The sequence below is a fragment of the Perissodus microlepis genome, chromosome 10 (genome assembly GCF_051167445.1).
Source record: "Perissodus microlepis isolate ML-2025 ecotype Zambia chromosome 10, ASM5116744v1, whole genome shotgun sequence".
Taxonomy (NCBI): domain Eukaryota; kingdom Metazoa; phylum Chordata; class Actinopteri; order Cichliformes; family Cichlidae; genus Perissodus; species Perissodus microlepis.
In genome coordinates, this window is record NC_140470.1 from 21,829,869 (window position 1) to 21,844,749 (window position 14,881).

Sequence of the window (14,881 nt, forward strand, 5' to 3'; positions counted from 1 at the left end):
ATTCTCTGTGTGATTGTCTGCCATTTTGAAATGCTTATTTTTTTTATTTTAAATACGTGGGAGGAAAGGTTTCCTCTTTATCCTCAAGTTTGCCTTTATAACAACCGATTGTTTTCATGTGGCCTCTATTCCATTTCGACCTCCTCCGGCCAGTGCGTTCATAACAAGGCTTTGACTCTTAGAATATACTTGAAGACAGCTTAACAGACTAAATGTAGCCTTAGCTTCACTCAACTTAGCCTGCCACTATGCTACATCTAACGCGGGGCAGATTGAGAGGGAGACACTGGTATCGTCGTATAAATGTGTATCACTGTTATTCGCTTTTCAAAGCCAAATATTCAATCTGTAGATCTTTGTGGGGATTTTTTTTTTAATTAAAAACACCAACAACACATTGATACACAGAGTGTAGCACACATACAATGTGCATGCGTGTATCGCTGAGGCAATTTTAATATTATTAACAATATTCCACTTCAACTGGAACCGCAATTAAACGTGCCACATATACACCGAAAGCTCCGGTTTTTCCCCCTAAATACAAAACTACATCCTCTCAGCTACCCAACGGCTCAGGATCCCCTTAACAGCACGCCAGGGTTGGAATGGTGGCACTGCTATATTTGCTGTTAAAAATCTGAAACATGCTGACCAACGGGCCGAAACACAGTTGTGGTTTTGAGAAAAAATACGCGTTAATATCTTACCTTGTAGAGTGATTCACGACAATAAACACCCAGAAAAGCAGCTTCAGCGGGAGGGAAGGCTTCGCCATCGGTATCGAGCATTTGAAGGCTGATTTTGGCGAAGCCATCATCACCATCTTCGTCTCCTCTTTCTTGCAGATGGACGTGTCCGTCTATTTACTGTGTTTCCTCTCTGCGATACATTACGCACGCTAGCAGTAGCCGTTCTGCAAATCGAGACTGGAGGCGAGCGCGCGGCGGTGTGAAATCAGCCAAAACAAAATCGACGCGAGTCGAAAAGCTTCGTTTCGTGTCGCCCGTCTTCGTGCGTGTGTGTTGCCGTTTCGACAGCACTGGCAGGGGCCTACAAGACTGGCACAAAACAGCGAAGCCCCAAGAAATAAGCTGCTCCACTATCGAGAAGCCAAGAAAGGCAGCGAAGCCTCAGTCTGAATGCAGATTAACACTGGGGTCAGAGAGGAACTGATGCACGTTGCTGCAGCACGGATCAACACATGCGTGGTTTCACTAAGCGGAAGCACCAAGTTAAGGTTTTGAATATATATATATATATATATATATATATATATATATATATATATATATATATATATATATATATATAGTTAGACTGTTATAATTACAATTACACTAATGTATTAATATATTGAGATGAGATATGATTGTGTGTTTCTTGGTGTCTTACACATCTGCTTGGAATGGTTTAATATGCTACAGGCATGAGTCCAGGCAAATCACTCTATCAGAACCTCGGACAGCTCTATCAGTTGCGTCTGCGTTACATACAGAACAACCAATCAGCACTAAGGACAGATCCAGTCAGTTCGTTGCTGCTTAAAGTCAGACGAATACTGGCTGCATCGCCCAGATAACAGAAAACATAACAGAGAAAAAAAAAGGTAAACACAGGTAAATTAATATCCTACACTTATTTATTATTTCCAAAATGATTGCTTTGCGTTGTTGCATCTTTGTACATAAATTGATTATATGACATGCAGCAGGTTATATTTGTATGTAGTTAGCAAACTGACATGTCTAATAAACATGTTTATTATATCTTTTTATCTTAATCCAGTCTGGGAAGTTTTTTTTAGGTGTGATATGTATAATGCTTTGGTATCCATTTCAGTATCTTCGTGTAAGTATGCTAATGCAATATCTTTGCTAACTACAGTTCAGTGAATTCTTGAAAAGAAGCTTAAGAAGAAAAATATCATAATTCTAAATACAAAAACTGTAGCTTTTCCCATCCTGACTCATAAATCAATGACTCTGCTGCAGTACAGCTCTTGTCTTCTCCCTGTGCCATATCCCAACCATCTACAGAAATAGACCAGAACAGCCATTTCGAGAAAATGTTTGAATTATTTTTAAATGTTAATCCAGAAGAGCAAAGATAGAGGAAGTCAACAAATAAAACACAACAACATAGAGAATTAAACCGGTTCTTGGGAAACTGACAGAAATGGTGGCAGGAAGATGAAGCCACATGTTCTCATCACCGATGTTTTGTATTCTGGTTTTACTTGACACTTTTATTTGTATGCATCTTTAACCTGAGTTGTTTTTCTGCAGTAGTTTACTGCATGTTTGTACAGCCAAATAAGTAAAATATTTTTGTCCTCACATTCTTTTGTCTTTATTCATCTGGAGTCTGGTTCCACTCTTTATATTAATTCCAGAGGTATTCAGGCATTCAATATCACTTTTTTTCTGCCCTAGTTTACAGTCATGGTCAACTATGGTCATTTTTGTTGTTCTTTTTGCCATACACTCATTGACCCAGAATGTTAATCACCTAAAGTCTGATTCTAGTTTTTAAGTATTAGTTATTAAAATTGGATTCCAGCAATCAGCACTGATTGCAGCTGGCAAGTGTGACCCGCATGGAAGATGAGGTGTACCTGATTTGAAAACATTATTATGTGTTTATTTGTGGCAAGAGGAGTTCCATGTAGACTAATCACCTTAAGTAAATTGGCAGATGCTTCATCAACCCTGCAACATTTCTCAAAGTGGAATAAATTGGCAATCACCTCTTAATATAATGTAAAGAGGGTAGATTCTTCTATGATCGGTTGGATGTACACTTGTTTGACCATACTCAACTGTACTGAAGAAATCCCCTGAAGCCAAACAGGGATTTTTATTTAATTAATTAATTTATTTAATTGTTTGTTTGGCAAAGGCAGATTGGAAACCTTTCCAGGGTGTACCCTGGCTCTCTCCTTATGATAGCTGGGATATCCTCCTGAAAGAAAAGGGTTTAAGGTTATTTGTTATCAGCTCATGTGCACGCGCACACGCACACACGCACACGCACGCACACACACACACACACACACACACACACACACACACACACACACACACACACAGAGCATCTCTAGGGACCAGTATCCCTCTTTCCTCTGCAGTCATATTAATGCAGTTCTCCAGCTGTCATAGGCTCTGGCCTAGCAGGCCTTGGCCCAAACGTCACCATCAGATAATCTGTTCAGCACAAGGAGGTATTGATCTAGTTTAGATGGAAGTAGTAATTTAGATAAATGCTGATACACCCAACTGCCACTAAAGTTAAACAGTCAATTAAGTCAAAGGCAGATGGATATTTATTTCACTACTGGAAGACATTAAACTAGATTTTTTTTTTAAGTGCACACAAAATAGACATATTGACTAACTTATTTCAAACATTTATTGTGGTGATGCAAGGAAGCCAGCTAAAATCCCAATTTCTCTTTTTTTATACTGTCTCTCACATAGGCAGAGATGTCAGGTTAGATCCACTTGGTTCAGTAGTCACTGCAGAAATTTGAGCCAAACTGGTGCATCCTCGTGTCAGTGATGCACCTGGTCTCCACTGCAGTGACCTACCTCAAAAAATCCTATTCATCTGGGTGTGTTTGTCCTGTTATGATTTAGTAACCTCATACTGGCAAGTATGTGGACCCTGATTAACACATAAAGTAAGTGTTAAACAGCTACAGCTACACACATCTTCCACAACATGAAACATAGCTACCTAACATTGTTTAGGTCCCCCTTGTGCAATTAAAATACCTCTGACCTGTCAACACTTGGACAATGAAATGCCTGGAGAAATGCATGGTGTCTGTGTTGAAATCAGGTGTGAACAGTAAACTAGACCCTCTGCGGTTTACTCATAGACAGAGGTGGGGTACAGATGCTGTTTCTGCTATTATCCATTTGGTTTTACAACATCTTGAGGACAGTGCAGCTTACGCTCAGTTGCTTTTTATTGCCTTCCTCACCATTTTTAACACTCTCCAGCCCCATCATTCAGAAGCTTAAACAGTCTGATGTCAACTCTATGATTATCCGGTGGCAAATAGGACTCAGTGGGTTAAGGTCTATCTCAGCCTTAAGTTAGCACTGGAGCTCCACACGCCCATGTTAGCAAGCCTGTTCTTTTACTCCACATGCTAACAAAAATGTCTAGTCTTGCAGCCATGCATAGAATTACTCAGATGATTGTGATTGCAATACAGACATTCAAAAATGAGTAAGTTTATCAGATGGTGTACTAACCACCTAATTTTAAAGGTGAGCAAGACGGAGATAATCATTTTTTGACAAAAAAAATGCTGTTGATCATAGTCATGTGGTTATTCATAACCAACCAAATCTAGAAGCCTACTCGTAAAGTTGTCTTGGTGCCCGCACCTTAACCTTACATGTCCTTGTTGACTGGGTATTTTCTCAACTCCTCTAGAGACAGCATATCCTTTGCAGACTGCACCTGCATGAAGTTGAAAAAGAAGTTTGTTTATGCTTTAGAAAGTAAATGATTTGGTAACATTCATTGAAATCTGAGTTAACACACTTGGTTCAGACTGAAATGGAAATTATTGGTCAAAACAATGTAGGTTGCAGTACAGGACATCTGTCTATCTATTTACCTATCTGTCTATCTATCTGGGATCTGAAACTGTGAGGGTTTCTGGCATCGGCACATTGGCAGCAGATCCTTTGTTTACTGTGGGTTGCAAAATAAGGCCTCCGTGGATCAGGCTTATTCTGGCGCACCTCACAGACACTCCATCCGATTGTGATCTGTGGAGTTTGTAGGCTGGGTTAACGCCTTGGACTTTTTGTCATTTAATGAAGCCTTTCATGGGCACATAGTCCAGCTGGGCATTGCCATTGCCAATAGGGGGTGTGCTTGGTCTGCAACAAAAGTTGGTAGTAATACAGCATAACTGTCACCGCAGTTATGCTGTATTATAATATACCCATTTCATTATTTCTATAATAAAACGGGTACATTAGGACAGTGACAGCACTGGCATGTGAAGGCTTAGTTTAGTTACATGTCTGCTTGAAAAATTTCAATAATGATCTCATCTTTAATGGCATCCATTCTCTATCCAGACAGGGTGACATGTGTGAGTCTGGCTGTGATAATATGTTGTGTCATCTTTAGATAAGAGCTGGGGGAGGTATAGTCTTCTATAATGGCAACACTGAACACACAGATGCCCAGTTCCACTATCATTCCAGTTTTACAACCCACACATATGCTGTCACAGCCCCACTTGGTTAACATCAAGCTGTGAGAACAGAATGATCTACTGTAACCACTATTGCATATTAGAAACAGTCTGGCAATTAAGACAAAACGATGTAACATCAAAAGCAAAAAATCCAAAAACAGCAGAAGTCAATTTCACGTAACAAAATCTGAAACTTATTCTAGTTAAAATAAAGTGAGAGCCACCACCCTCACCACAAACAGCCAGAGTAAAAGGCCAGATAGGTGTTCTGTATATTAAGCTTAGAAAATGTGCAAACACATCCATCCATACTGAGCACTTTCGGACATGAACACGAGAAAGCACTCTCTGTGGTCTGACAATACTAAAAATTTAAACCACATCTGAATTGGGGCCAGACTGGAGACCACTCAAACTAACATTCACTCTTTGTTTTGCTTGTGTTTTATAAGGCAACGTTCCAATATTCTTTCAAATATACTAAAACTCAACAGGAAATTGCTCCTTCATCTATCAGCGTACCATGCTGTTTCATTTAGTGATCCCTGCTGATATAATGAGGGCCCCCCTTAAGAGGAACATCTCCAGACCTCTTGATTTTCTGCAGTTTGCTTTTACCTTCTTGCTGATGATTTTTTCTTAACACATAAATTGTGTCATGCCTGTATTTTCTGGATGAAAGAAACATGACTTTAATAAATTGACTTTCTTGGAACTTTAAACGCACCTGTGAGTAGGTGACCTGTCCAGGTTGTATCCTACCTCTCACTAAGTGACAACTGAATTAGCCTGCAGCTCACAGACTGACACTCCTCATTAAGGAAATGTTCAAGGAGCCCGATGTTGAAACTTGAGGACTATTGCACACTGCAAAAGGCATGACTGAATTAGCTATGCATTTTTCCATTATTTTATTCTTTCAGCCTTCATATATTCGTGGTAGCTCCTTTGGGCTAATGATAAAGATACTGCGAGCATTCAATACTGTGAGCATAAATACATCTCAAAGCACATTCAGGTGCAGCTGCAAAATTAGTGCTAAAAAATGCCTTTTTGTTGTTTTTCTTCCAAAAAAGAAAATATGAAAGGCTACACCATCTGAGTTTGGCAAATGATCTTGAAATCAAAGGGGGATGAGAGGCAGTGAATAAAATATAAACAATATCTTTTATTGAAGTTTTCAGGGTTTTTTTTTTTTTGCCACCTTGAAAAAAGTTGAAATACACAACCTATTTTGTTCTGTCTCAATTGTTCTGATCCAGACTAAGCAAACAATAATAGTTATTTAGAAATTCAGTTTGCTATGTATCCCTAATGGGCAGATTCGATGATCAAATGTCCCAGAAATGTGATTTATGACGTTCATGCCAGCATCTAACCTCTCCACTGTGATTCGGGGCAAATTCAGCTGGCTGAAATCATAGCCTCTTTGTATGGTATTTGGTTAGCTTGACGTTAAGCAGGTATAATCTCCACTCCCAAAGGTAGATCACATTGAGTTCCTGCTTTCAGTTCTCGTATTATTTCGGAGGCTTTTTTGTTCTCTTCTCGTCAAAGCTTTATCAAACACAAACTGTATATGAACCCAAAATCACTGATGCAGACACTACGGATGCATACAAGGGGAAAAAAAACAGGGATGCCAGAATGGAAGTGTTGCAAGTTGCTTACATAGCACTGCCAAGTAAGTGAAAACAGGAGGATATTGGGATATGCGGAGTGGTTTTAGAACATTTTTGTGTTCATCCATTAGGAATTTGTCTTTTCATTCTAAACCCTCTTTGAGAGAGAGAGAGAAAGAGGAGAGAGAGAGAGCGGAAGTGTTAGAAAGCTGTAATACACAAATGTTCCCTCCCCCCATACACACACACACACACACACACACACACACACACAGATGTGGAGCTGCCAGCGTATTTATCTGCTTTGAGATGTACTTACAGTGTGATGCATTTTTCTATCAAAAGTAAATCTCCCTATCATTACACAACAGTTGCCATCAAGATTAGCTGTTCCTCTGGCAGAATGTTAATGCGCTGGGAATTCAAGCACTACTTTCATTGCTGCAGAGAACAACTTTATAGAGGAATTCCTTTCTTCCCGTGGCTGCCATCACATCACGATGTTCACCACTTAAAGAATTGCAGGAGTGTTCACTTCCAAATGGTCTTCTCTGCTTTACTAAAATTTATACTTCATGTGCCAACAAAAGATGTTACTGCAAATCAATTTATGTTATCTTGAGTCCTTTTTATAAAATAGCTAAAAAAAGATATGTTTTCTATAGAAAAAAGCCCCAATGGAGCCTACTGAGTGTCCTTGCACTTGGAAAGTGCAAGGACACTCGTTGTAACTAAATGGGAAGTCCCTAGGAATCACTTCACCATCACATCAACCATCAGCCATAAACTCTTTTGTCTTAATGACATCCAAAGCACCACACTAGGAAAAGAGCCATTTTTCCTATTTACTTCCTCTGTACTACTATACATTCTGCATCCTTCTAGACACAGAACTCATCACCTAAGCCGTTAAGAAAACAGCAGGGAAACAGGTTCTCAAGGAAATTGTTTATGTCGCATTCTGATAGTATTAGGGTTTCCCAATGATGTCCAAAGGCTATGACTCAGAGCACAGAACTACATCTTCAGTTATTTCTGGCCAACATGGTTCTTTTGAAGAGTCCCAACCTAACTGGAATTTAAAATTCTTTCACACATAGAGTATAAATGTTATTTTAGCCAAAGATATGAGTGCCTAACATATATTGCAATGATTAATCATACATTATTACCTGTAAGAAATGCTCATAGAAGTATAACACCTGGTTTGACTGGAAACGTTAGTGTAAAGCAATCCCTTTTGGAGAATAAAAAAGAGCCAGAGAATAAAAGAATGAGCCCAGTTCAGAACTACAGATTTACTTTTATGAATCTTGGTCCTACCTTGTCTAGTCAGTGTGGTACGTCTTTGCATACCTCAGTGTTTTATAATGCCATCTATGCATCCTCTTCCACTTATCCCATTATCCAAAACTCAACACAGACAGGCCCCAGCCACGTGGTGAAGACGAACTGGTGCATCTGCTCCTGTGTTTTTTAATATCTTTAATTTCAATTCATTGTGCAGGAGAAGGCCTTGTCCAAAGGTCATCACTCTTTTCTGCATCTCCATTGGGATGCTTACATAACATGTTGTTCAGCCAAAGGACATAAAACTTTGTCCCATTGTGCACAGCCGGCAGGACTCACAGTAACTCACAGCAACCACTGATAATTACTGAGCTGTGCTAGCTTGTTGGTGAAGGGGATGTCCTGAAGGAGGCATTTTATTAGAGGACAGAAGCCAGGGCTGGCCTAACTATAGACCTTGCTGCAACTGTCAAAAAAATGAATTGCACTTAGCAGGTAGTCTGCTAACAACCAAACATTTCATGTAAAAATCTGTCAATAAATGGCTGAGCTATAAAACCCAGAATACCAAAATGCAATAAAATGCTGGAGGAACTTTAGTTGTGGCCCATATGTTTTTACGGGTTTGTCATTCTTATTACACATACTCTGTGACTAATTTTGTGGTAGTTACTTTTTCTTTTTAAATAATTATAATACAGCCTTGAAAATAATAAATGTTTTTGTTTAATGTTCAGGTGTCTTTAAACAACGCGCAGACCCTCAAGGATTTATACAACCTGTAGTGTCATGGATACCAACTTGTATATGTCTACACCACCCTTAAGATTCTGGCGTTAAATCTAGCAAATGCAGGTCTTTGTATCTTTATCCTACTCCACCAAGCAGTGAGAAGTCTATGAAAACCGATCTCTCTGCTCAGCAGACTTAAAAGAGCCTGGCGGGAGCCCTGATCTCAACCCTGCTTAGTGTATGAACTCAGACAGAAAAGCTGTAACCATATCTTTTTTGTTTTTTTTTCTCTTTGACTTCAGATCCCTGGCTTCCTCACACAGAAATATCACCAATTTTAACAGAAGTAAAGTGTGCTGGAGAAGTTTTATTTAGAAATGCACCAAGAGCAAAACTAGTTTTTGTGATATGAAAGGCATATCTGTCAGCGGTTAGTCATGATAAAAACATGGAAATGAGAAAAGGGATAATATAAAAACTGATGGGTAAAACTGGAATAAAACAATATGAAGTGAAAACAAATTAGACTTGTTGTTGATTTCTGGATGATACCTGGAATTACTGCAGCTGTCATACTTTGACTTCTGTGTCAAAGAGTTTAAACTCTAGGCCATCTGCTTTTATCTGGGAAGCTGAAGCATACTTATTATATAAGTATAATTTAGAGAGGAAATAAAGTACGATTAATTTTAGTTTAAAAAAAATATTATTCTTAAATTACATGTTATTCTTTTACAGTGTGTAAAATTTCCCTGCTAGATGTCAGTAGAATTGAGTTCTGTTTTCTTACCCCTCTAAATGTAAGCATAATCCTTGCTGCTATAGGACAAACATATTTATTTAGCCAAGAGAGTTCAAAAACAAATACATTTAGACTCAGCTGTAGCTACTATTTTTTGGACCAAAGTTGGACCTGCCCATGAGTTTTTCCTTTTCTGTGGACGGCTGTGTTTGCTGTGAGAAGCATCCACATTTAATTACTCTGGAAGAGGCTGTAAAATTTTGTGAAAGGAGTCCATATGAGTCAACGAGTCAGAGAAGTTCACTTCTGACCGATGGCAGCCATACTGAGGTGAGTTGTTGATGCTGTGGTTAACTGGCAGTAAGCTCTGCTATTTTTGCCGTTGTAAGCTGTTGTTCGCCTGGCATTTGCTTATTTCTTTTTTTCAGGTGGATGTAAGATTGTTGTAGGCTGATGCTTAGTGAATAAACTCTCAAGCTGTGTGAGTGTAATCAAACTGTTTATCACAGGGAAAGTGTGATTTTTACAACAGGCGAGTTTAACAGTAGCTGGCTTAACATTAGCTTATAACCAGCTAATGTTGCCTATTTAGCAACTACATCGCTATATTTAGCGAGTTTTCAGACCCCCTTAGCAATTTTTTTTTTTTTAAAAAGGGACTAGCAACAAATCTGGCGTCTTTTGCTGGTGTTATTGGAGACTTATGACGACTTTTTGATGTGAAAGCACATATCCCTCTTACTCTCAACAAGCAGCGGGTGCTGCCGTGGGCACTTCGCCCGTTCCAAAGCACTTACAGGTGGCAGATAGTCCTTGCAGCAGTTGCCCCCAGCTGCTGTCAGAGCAGGAGATGTTCACACCTACAGTCCAAACTGCAAATGAATCGTGCATGAGTGAAGCCGCTCCTGCCCTGAGCAGTCAGTTCTGCTTTTACTGTTACTTTTTGTGGATGACAGTGTTTTAAATTACTTAAGAACACACACACACACAAGTAAGTCTGCCAGAGTGCCTGTTTCAGTTCTCTTTTGCCGGTCCCAACCCCCGATGAAGGAGGAGGGTTGGAATTGTGGCATTAAAAAAAACACAATAATTGCTAAAATAAATTTCATATGTAGTTCTAAATATTTTCTAAATGCATTTAGGGTGTTTTTTACTTACTTTATGTCTGGTTACAATTACATAAGCATGACCAATTATGCAAATTGGGCGATGACATCGACTTCTAGACTTTTAGGACAGCCAATAGCGATTTGGCAACACTGTAACCAGCTAATGTTGTTGTTAAGCTGGGTTTTGTCAGGAGGGTCACATATCTAATCTGCAAACAATAAGTACGTGTGAAAATATTAAGAATAAATAAGAATTTTTATGCACATTTTTGTTTGTTCAGGAGACTTTAAGAGATTGAAGCTTGATTTGAAGAGGAAGATGATGACATTTTATTAAGATGCCGGTTGCTTTACCTGTTTCCTTTGCGTTTTAATTTTGCTGATCAGGGGGACTCTTTCTCCACTGATAAAACTTAGGTATGAACCTTCATATCTTGATTCTGATGGCGCAAGCACAAATTTAAATGTCTCTCCACAGCAAGCAAGCACATATGTTCTCTCCTCTGCCTTTGGGTACTACTTATTTGGTCTCTAGCCACATATGTATGACCCCATTAGTTGGAAGAAAGATGTCCTTCCTGGCCACTGTATTCAAATGTGGTGAGGGAACTTGGTGGCTTTCACAAACCACAAACCCGCTCTTATGTATTTTTAATAACGTAATTATAAGTTTATGGGAATGCATCTGTTTTTTTTTGGAAAATGTAATTACATGCTATTATATGTTTATTTATGAGCACAATATTCTTGTTTCTATTAAATAACCTGAAAAAAATACTAACTGTACCGTTAAAAAATCCAGGCAGAACACTGACTGTTCAAATCAGTGCTTCTTTGCACAAATATATAGACAGTCCAGCATAATAAACTGTCACATTATTGTAATAACACCTCTTAAACTTATATTGCTTTCTAAATTACACATAATACACTGTATTAACTGTAAAAAAACAAAACAAACATACCTTGTGTGAAAGCATCCACAGAGCCATGCCGTGTAATGACACTGAATATTGATTTCACCATAAAATCATTAAATGTGACAAGTAATACCTTGTCTGAAATAAATTTCTAATATTTATTAACCTTAAGAAATATGCCCTAAAATTAGGCCAGTGACAATGATGTCATCACGGTTATAGTTCCTCATATTTGAGATTGGGGGACTGACTTTGTAGTCTCTGTAGAGAAAACAAACAGTGTTTTATACCCACATTTGTTTCTGTGATAAAAATGTTGAGCGATCCAAACCCAAAGAATTACCAGTTTCTCAAGAAAGTCCCACTGAGAGCTGTCACATTATTGACAAATTTGTTCCATCCAAGCAAATGGAACAGCTCCAGGAGGTATTCTGTGATGACATCAAAAGTCTTCACTTTCTTTTGTGAGCCTTTCACATTTTTTAATATTTGCAGAGATGGTTTTAATGGGTTTAAAGAACCAAGGTCATAGAGACACAGTGTACACTTAAACAACATTTGATTTAATCCACGAGTGCTTTCAAAGTTTGTCAAAGACACCACAGTGTTCATGGTTTAGGCTAATTCAGAGGAGAGATATAGAAGACATAGTGAGAAAGATGAAGTTATATTTTAGCTGTACACTCGCTTTGCTGGGTAACAAAAATATCTAATATCCCGGTTGCATGGCAGTAACTCAACATCCTGCAAAAGTTCAATCCCAGCATCAGAATGCGGAAGAAAGGTGATTTAAATGACTTTGAACATGGCATGGTTGTTGGTGCTGAAGGGCTGGTCTGAGTATTTTAGAAACTGCAGATCTGCTGAGATTTTTCCACACAGAAAATGGTCTGAAAAGAGAAAGAGAAGAAAGAGAAGTCAGCGGCACTTCACCGGGCAAAAAAGCCTTATTGTTGTTGATGCCAGAGATTAGAGAAGAATGGTCAGACTGCTTTGAGCTGACAGGAAGGCAATAGTAGCCCAAATAACCACTTGTTACAACCACGGTATACAATAGAGAACCTTTAAATGCACAACATATCAAACCTTGAAGCAGATGGGCTACAACATTAGAAAATCACACATGGAGCCACTGAAGCTACAGTTCACACAGGTTCACCAAAATTGGACAATCAAAAATTGGAAAGATGTAGCCTACTCAGACAATATCAGATCATCTCACACTAATATCTTGAATATGCCAATGATGTCCCTTGCCTCTAGAGCTCAGTCCAGTAGAAAACCAGATTGAGATCCTGTTAAACACTTGTTGAAGAATTAAAGAAGTTCTGAAGGCAAAAGGTGGTCCAATCTTTTAGCAAAGTGAGTGTTTATAATTGTAGTACGAAACATCTTGATGTAATAATTTACAGTACTAAAAGTAGTACATATAATTTTATAATGATATCCTGACAAAGAGGCTAAATACATGTATAGCTGGGTCCATACATTTTTAGACAATGTCACATTTTGGTCATTTTGCCTTGTAAACCACCACAGTGGATTTAAAATCAAATCATCAAGATGTGATTGACGTGTAGACTTTTAGATTTATTTCAGCTTATGTGCTTAGTTGCTTTTGTGCAGCTAGTCTGGTGTGGCAGGAGTAACTAAAATGTTAATTTGTGGGCGAGGAATGAAACTTGATCAAACTGAATACCTGAACACAAATCAAAATGTAGAGACACTTTATGAGTTCACTGCTGTTGATGTTCTACATTGAAGTTGATGAGATTCGGTGTCCATTTATTTTTTAAAGATTTTCAATTATGCAGTGCTCCCCTTTGATAGGCTCCATGTAAAGGTCAATTTGGGCTTCACACATTGAAGGTTTGAGTAATTCATTTGCTATGGCACAGTCATTTTTCTTACTTGTAGCAGAACGAATGAGAACTAATGTGGCCTGCCTGCAGTATGGTGTAAATTATGTTGCATTGTGTTATGTACTATATTTCTTTCAAAACTATAAATTATGCTGTATTAACTTAAAAAAAAAATGTAAATCGTAACTTATAGAAGATTTAGTATTACATTATTACGGTCCAATGGCAAATTAGTCTCCTTTCTAGGCACCAGTAGTGATACTCAGTAGATTATTGACACTGTATTGAATGGCCTACATAAAAGTGTGTAAGTGAAACACAGAAGCACAATCAGTAAATTTTGCAATTGTAAATCAAGGTAATCACGTCATCATCATCGCTGTTGCCAATTATGCTGCTGTCCTTGTTGTTTTGGCTTTATTAGAACTCACTTCATCTCTGAAACACAATGCTGGAACCCTCCACGTGGAGTGTATTGCATTATCAACATTATAAACATCATCATCTCATCAATACTTCATCCCTCGCCTTTCACTTTAACCATCCCCTATCTCAGACAGATGGAACAGGGTAAGCCAGCATTCAAGACATAGAAGACGGAAGTTGTTTTTCTAATGTGAGAACTATTACCTGGATGCATGATTTGATTTAGAGCAAAAAAGCAGCCACATCCTGTGAGGCATAATAGATTTATCGAAGTAACTCCTTAATGCATTTTCTGGAGAGCATTCAAAAGGCCTATTGGATTTTTCACCCTCCCTCTTCTTTTGTGTTGTCTCTAACATTCCCTACATAATTGCTCATGCTCATCCCTTCCTCTGTCTTGCTGTCCCCTACTTCACCCATGCCTCCCTTGTTGCTTCCATCTGGCAGTAAGGTTGAATCTAAAAATCATTGGATGACTACATGACAGCAAGGAAGTGTCAGTGGGGTATATGAGATAACAGTGGTCTTACTTTGCCCTGCCAATGATATATCTGATGCTGTGTCAATCAGATCTTAACCTACAGTGCACTTGAGATTCAGTGCACAAAATACTGTACCTCCAGAAGAGAATACATTCTTCAGTCTTCTTCAGTTTCAGTTTCATTTTGCTTTTATTCATGTAACTGAATTTGTTGGGCTTTTTTTGTGAAGATAATTTTGATTATTTAACAATTCCATAAAATGATTTTTAGACTGTATTGCTTTTAGTCGGGGAGGTAGTGACAATAGGCAACCAAGTTCAAGGTAGCAAAGCTGACAATCCAAAAAGTCCAATTGTAACAAAATGACAAGTCTGGACTGCCATGGTAATCCATTTTTATTGCCAGAGTGTCAAAATACCACAGTTTTTCAGAGCACAGCTGGTGTCTCAGAGATATGAACAAAGTG

The 14,881-nt window shown here is 38.5% G+C and overlaps 1 protein-coding gene across 4 annotated transcripts in view; it reads right to left on the reverse strand.

The window, feature by feature from the left end:
* Positions 1–1,219, reverse strand: part of gabrg2 (gamma-aminobutyric acid type A receptor subunit gamma2) — a 44,778-nt gene extending 43,559 nt beyond the window's left edge. For 3 of the 4 annotated variants that reach the window (XM_084940676.1, XM_084940674.1, XM_084940672.1), the window contains exon 1: positions 711–1,218. In XM_084940676.1, coding sequence (XP_084796802.1) covers positions 711–826 — 116 coding nt within the window. In that variant the 5' untranslated portion in view covers positions 827–1,218. Of the gene's footprint in view, positions 1–710 lie in introns of all 4 variants that reach the window. The other variant, XM_084940675.1, reaches the window with a different exon arrangement.
* Between the last annotated feature and the right edge of the window lie 13,662 nt (positions 1,220–14,881).